We start from the raw sequence: 5,709 nt of genomic DNA, 5'->3' as shown, positions 1-5,709 counted from the left end.
CCTTCAGAGAGGACTGACAGACAAATCAAAAGAGAGACAGAGAGAGATACAGGGGCCAAAGGTGCCTACCAAATTGATTTGATTTTAAACATTTAGGAAGAGAGCTAAATGAAAGTTTTTGACTGGGTCTAAAATTACAGAGGAGGCAAGAGACAACCAATTGCAGGTACCTCCAGCTTCAGTTTTGCATTTGACTCCTCCTCTCTTCTACTGGAGTTAACTCCCCTCCTAAACAAACCATTCATGGAGGCTTGAAAAATGGCTGAATCCTCCATCGCTTGGCCCCCTCCTAAAAAAAAAGTGAGACAGGTACCAGAAACTGAAATTACCCAGAAAGGGCAATAATTACTATAGACAGAAGAGATCTCAAAGATTAAAAAGTACAGTTAGCTACCTCAGTCCCACAGAAAGTCAATGGGAATTGAGAACCGTCATTTTTGCCTATGAAATCTTGCTCCAAATCTCTAAAAGGAGATTAAATAGCACAGACTACAGATTATGAGGTGAAGTTTTTTGCTGCTCAACAGGATCTTGCACTCCTTCTGTGTGAGATTTAATTAGCAAAAAACAGTTAAAAAATAACCTTTTGACTTAAACTGGCTTTATAGTTGTTTAGCCAGATGTTTAAGAAGCAGGTTAACTCCCTTATCAATAGAAATGCCTGAAATCAAACTACGGTGCCTGCTTCATCACAAATTTAATAGCACCTTGAATTGCTATATCTGGAAAACTCCAGAGATGCTGTTGTTTTAATATCAGCTTATATATCCAGATTTGTAAATTTTACCTGTGGACAAGCAATCCCCTCTGGGAGTTGATCTCCCAAGTATATCCTGAAGTTGTCTTGGGGTCCAGCTCAGCATCCCTTCCACTAGAGGGCCATGAGACACCTACGAACTGCCTAGATAAAAAGATTGAGGGAGCTTTAAAGAAGTCTTTGACTATGCTTCTCATCATCTGGGCATTTTAGCATTTTCCTTGTACTCGCAGGGGTGGTGGATGGCTGACTTGCTTAGACAGAAAAAAAAAAATCAGGGAACTTAATCTAGTACCACACTTCAGTTTGTCAGCAAGTAATAAGGGTTCAATAGTATATATTTAAAGTGTTTAGACAAAAGGAATAATCTGAAGAGTCATTACCATAGGGAACTTTACATGTAGACTTTCACAGACAAGCCTACAGATGCACTGCAAAATCAAGAAACTACATCTAAAGTCCATTCAATGATTCAATAACAGATTTAAAAAAAAAACAAAACAAAACTTTCTTAAACCATAAAGCCTCTTGAAAGTCTTTATCAATCTCTGGTAAAAAAGAGTTTCTGCTTATATTTAAGTAAAATTTACAGGTTTCCCTCCAATCCCCAATTATAAGCTGACTCCCTGTGAAATCTTGTCCTCATCTGTCCAATCCATTTAATTGGTGTGGAAAGATTATTTCCTTAACAAAAAAGTCAACCAAACCAAAAAAAAAGACTCTACTTGGACTCCTAAAAAGCAGCTTCCAACTCCAACTGTAACCCGGTTCTCAAAAAGGAAAAAGAAAGTATCTTACTACCAAAGAAAAGCAGTATTTGTACAACATAATATAAAGAGGATAAATAACACAAACCCATTGTCTGTATGAAGCTTTATTCTAGAATAAGAGAGCTATTGTTCATATACGTCTCAAATTGTCACGCAAAGTAAAAAGAGCGCCTTATTGAGATGACTGTTTCAAGTTTTTTCCAAACCCAGGCAGCCAGCAGCACACGTCTTTCTAACACAGACTGCCTACAGCTAGCATCAACAAGGACAAAGCTTGCTCCTAATATTTCAGCCACTTTATAATTTGAAAAAGATGAATGGCTTTCAGCCATCATATTCCTTTAACCTTAGCTGTCTTACCAACATTCTTGGTCAATTCCATGGGCTATGTGAGCAAAGGACTTCACTAGACAGTGCTGCAGAAATCTGGAAGTGACTGCATCAGAAAGGAGCCTTTCATGATTCCTTTTATTTCTGGGGAAACATGAGCCAGACACTTAACAAACAGTTTCTGGCTCAAAGAAAATATTTTTGCCGAACAAAGGAGAAGCACAAAACTGAGTTTCATAGATCTGTAGAAATGTCAACCAAAGCAATCAACCAAATTCTTATGTTTGCTATATGTTTACTATAACCCAAATCAGCATCTGTTATAAAGCCACTGGCAGGATGGCAAAACTGCCACTGCGTGAATAATTTTGATCCTCTGGAGATCCTAGAAACTTGAGGAAGCATGCAAGAAACCTAGACTCCACCACAGAAGACAGGCAGCGGTTAATGAAACCAGGCACATATCTTCCGGCAGGACTGGAATGATATCGTGATCCAGCAGGTTCAAAAATCTATTTTTCTACTGACTGCTGCTGTCTGTCAATGAAGAAGGAGAGATCATGAACTGCTTCAGGCTAGTAGATACTTTTTCATTTGGTCAAACATATGAATTTTTATTACAGGTTTCATAGGAGCCCAGAAATGTAGGTAGGTGATTACTTTAAAACTCTAATCATACTAATCAGTCTGCCAAGGGAAACAAGGTATGACACACAAGAATACCTTAGTTTTTACCATTAGGTGGCACAGAAAAAAAAAAAACTTTTCAACAGTCTACAAGCAGTCAGACTAGAAGCATCCACACAACTGACCTTACAGATCAGGAATAAGTATATATTCACATCAGTACATGCGAGAGACGTATTCTTCTAAGAGTTTTCATTCATGATCATCAGTATTTCTGATATTCTTTAGTGGATGTAGGACCTAAAAGCTAGCAAAATTTGACTGCACCCTTAAAAAGACTGTTCCATGCTGTTCAAAAAAATGTATGTGCGTATATATGTCTTTAGTATATTTCTATCACTTGTGGCCAAGCGAAATAGACCCTGGTCATCTTAATCAGTAGGGAAAATGGTGAAATGTCAAATAAATTTAGGTATTTAATATTTTATAAATGCAGATTTACAGCTGTATTTTCCAATGTAACCATTCCCTCTGTAACACTCATTAAGTAGAAAATACAAATATTTGGAAAGAAATTGCATAGGGAATTCTTTTTCTAAAAGCAAATTCTTCTCTGACACCACAAAAGAAACAGCTTGGGTGGCGAAGTGCACAGAATACTCTGGAGGTAACGAACAAAATCACATTCAATAGGTGCACCTTTCACTGCTGGACAAGCTCTTATAGACTCCAAGTTCATGGCGTAAGTTCTAACAGTTGCTTGGCTGGTCTAACATACGCTAGGGATGGGCTCTATTAGTGCCAAATCTAGCTTCATCGTTAAGAGGTTCTGGAGAAGTAACCAGGCATCTTTAAGTTCTGATACAAAAAAGAGCACGTTTTGTTATTTTACTCCTGCTGGTATTTTTAGGACTCCAACTTCCTTACTGCCACTGGGAGATACACTAGAGCATTTGTCATCTCTCTGGAAGGGGACAGAGATATCTCACTCCAACAGACAGTCACCCCAGAACTTCACTAGAAGCCATGAAGTCAGATTTCCAATTCTGCATCCAAATGCATAGGTCTTCACACATCCAGTCTAACCACTCACTCCACTCCCATATATTTGCACATAACCCCTAGTAAATTATTTACATGAGCAATTTTGAAGGTGCAGACTCTTAGTGGTTATGCATCACTGTTAGGAAAATCTGATTCCCAAATTAAACATTAGTGGCATGTCTTTTGCTCCATCTTCCTGATCCCACCGTACCCATAATCATAATCTATTCCTGAGATTTATCATAGTCTCTGTTATTTTTGCCTCAAACCACTTACAATAAAAACAGACCAAGTGTTTACCTTTATATTTTGAGCATCAACATTAGCTCCAGCTTCTAACAGAAGACTAATAACTGTAGTATTTCCTGCTAGCACAGCCCAGTGCAATGCTGTGTTTTTGTGATATTTGTCTCCAAGATTAACAGAAACATTAAATGTAAGTAGCAATCGGGTTGGATCCACACTGGAAAAGAAAATTCTTGTTAGGCCTACAGAAGATGGACTCAAATAAAAACCAACTTATTGTTAATGAGTTCAATTTCTATAAAGAACATTGTAATAGCAAAGTGACATTTTTTGCTCATCATCATGAATGGCTCAAATTCTCTTCCCATCAAAGAGTAACTGCAGTTCTTTACAGGACTTTTTAAGGAGATCAGTAAGACAGCTTGTTCTGGGATATCATGAAACATATCTGTTATACAATTCTGTTTTAATGTTTACCAAAATCTAGCAGTATTAACAGATTTGTAAAAGCATGCACATGATTATATACTTGGTAGATAACAATCAAAGTTCAAAAAATGTTTTATTTCCACCTCACATTCCAAAATATGAAAATGAAATAGGATGATAATGTTGGTAACAGCAGATACTCATAAAAGCTGGCCTATGTTCCTCTCAACAATCGATGGAGATAGGCCCTTCCAAGCAGGAATTTAACTCAGACAAATTTGCTTTTTGGGGAAGTGTTATTTTACACGAATCTTTTCCAGTCAACTCCACAGGAAGATTTACTTTGTAAACTAAACGTTCACATTAGTGAGGATTTCTGCATAATATCCTCTCTGCTGAATAGGTCATGGTAATGGGTTTGGCTAGGATCAAGTTCACCTTCTTTGTGGTAGCTCCTATGGTGCTGTGTTTTGGATTTCAGACCAAAATGGTGTTGACAACACCACCCATGTTCTAGCTACTGCTGAGCAGTGCTTATACAAGCATGCTGCCCCGTCAGCAAGTAGGTTGGAGGTGCACAAGAAGTTGGGAGGGAACATGGGTGTGACAACTGACTCCAACTGACCAAAATGAAATTCCACACCACATAATACCATGCTCAGCAATAAAAGCTGGGGGAAAGAAGATGGATGGGAGGATGTTCAAAGTTACAGCATCCACCTTCCTAAGTAACCGATAATGGGTGATAGACCCGGCTTTCCTGGAGATGGCTAAACACCTGATGCCAATGGGAAGTAACAAGCGAACTCCTTGTTTTACTTTCTTTCGGCATGCAGCTTTTGCTTTATCTATTAAACTGTCTTTATTTTTACTTTCTTTGGGCACGCAGCTTTTGCTTTATCTATTAAACTGTCTTTATTTCAACTCATGAGTTTTCTCACTTTTACTTTCCAATTCTCTTCCTCCCCATACCACTTAGCACAAGTGAGCAAGTGACATCAACCAGCTAAAAAATAAACTTCCAAAAAAATCAAAACCAGTCACTATTGTGTGCCACTAAAAGTCAAAGCTGCAGTGAGTTATTACCTATGTGTTCTGTAAGCTGCCCACATTAAAGGTGTCATTCCATTTTGATCCATCATATCTACATCCTAAAAAAGGTGAAAAAAGTTGGTGAGATAAGCATCAATAAGATCCAGTAGATACAAGGCTGCAATGAGAAGCAGTATTTTTAAAGACTAACCAACTGAATTGGAAAAAACTGGCAAGCTTTTAGTACATAACAAAATAGTATTTAAAAAATGAAAACTGACATTAACACCACCATTGCAAAAATGTAACCCTTCCAACCTATTTTGGAAACTAAGGAACAGTCACACTGTATAAAATTAGTAATTTCTGTCTTACTATTAATCTTCAACATAGAAGATATATATAGATGGTATACTATCTGTCGCGGTTTCAAAAGGGGGGCTATTCCCCCACCGAAAGGACGCGACGGACTGG

General features: G+C 37.9%; 1 protein-coding gene across 1 annotated transcript in view; it reads right to left on the bottom strand.

Moving 5' to 3' along the window:
- ZDHHC17 (zinc finger, DHHC-type containing 17) overlaps window positions 1-5,350 on the bottom strand; it is a 33,532-nt gene extending 28,182 nt beyond the window's left edge. The window contains exons 1-2 of the mRNA XM_010140626.1: window positions 5,290-5,350; window positions 3,829-3,991 (exon numbers count right to left, since the gene is read on the bottom strand). Coding sequence (XP_010138928.1) covers window positions 3,829-3,991; window positions 5,290-5,345 — 219 coding nt within the window. The 5' untranslated portion in view covers window positions 5,346-5,350. The remainder of the gene's footprint in view (window positions 1-3,828; window positions 3,992-5,289) is intronic.
- Window positions 5,351-5,709: the final 359 nt, after the last annotated feature.

This window comes from Buceros rhinoceros, unplaced genomic scaffold, assembly GCF_000710305.1.
Source record: "Buceros rhinoceros silvestris isolate BGI_N320 unplaced genomic scaffold, ASM71030v1 scaffold10367, whole genome shotgun sequence".
Taxonomy (NCBI): Eukaryota; Metazoa; Chordata; class Aves; order Bucerotiformes; family Bucerotidae; genus Buceros; species Buceros rhinoceros.
The sequence above is the reverse complement of the archived record's forward strand: the minus strand, read 5'-3'. Positions and strand labels throughout refer to the sequence as shown.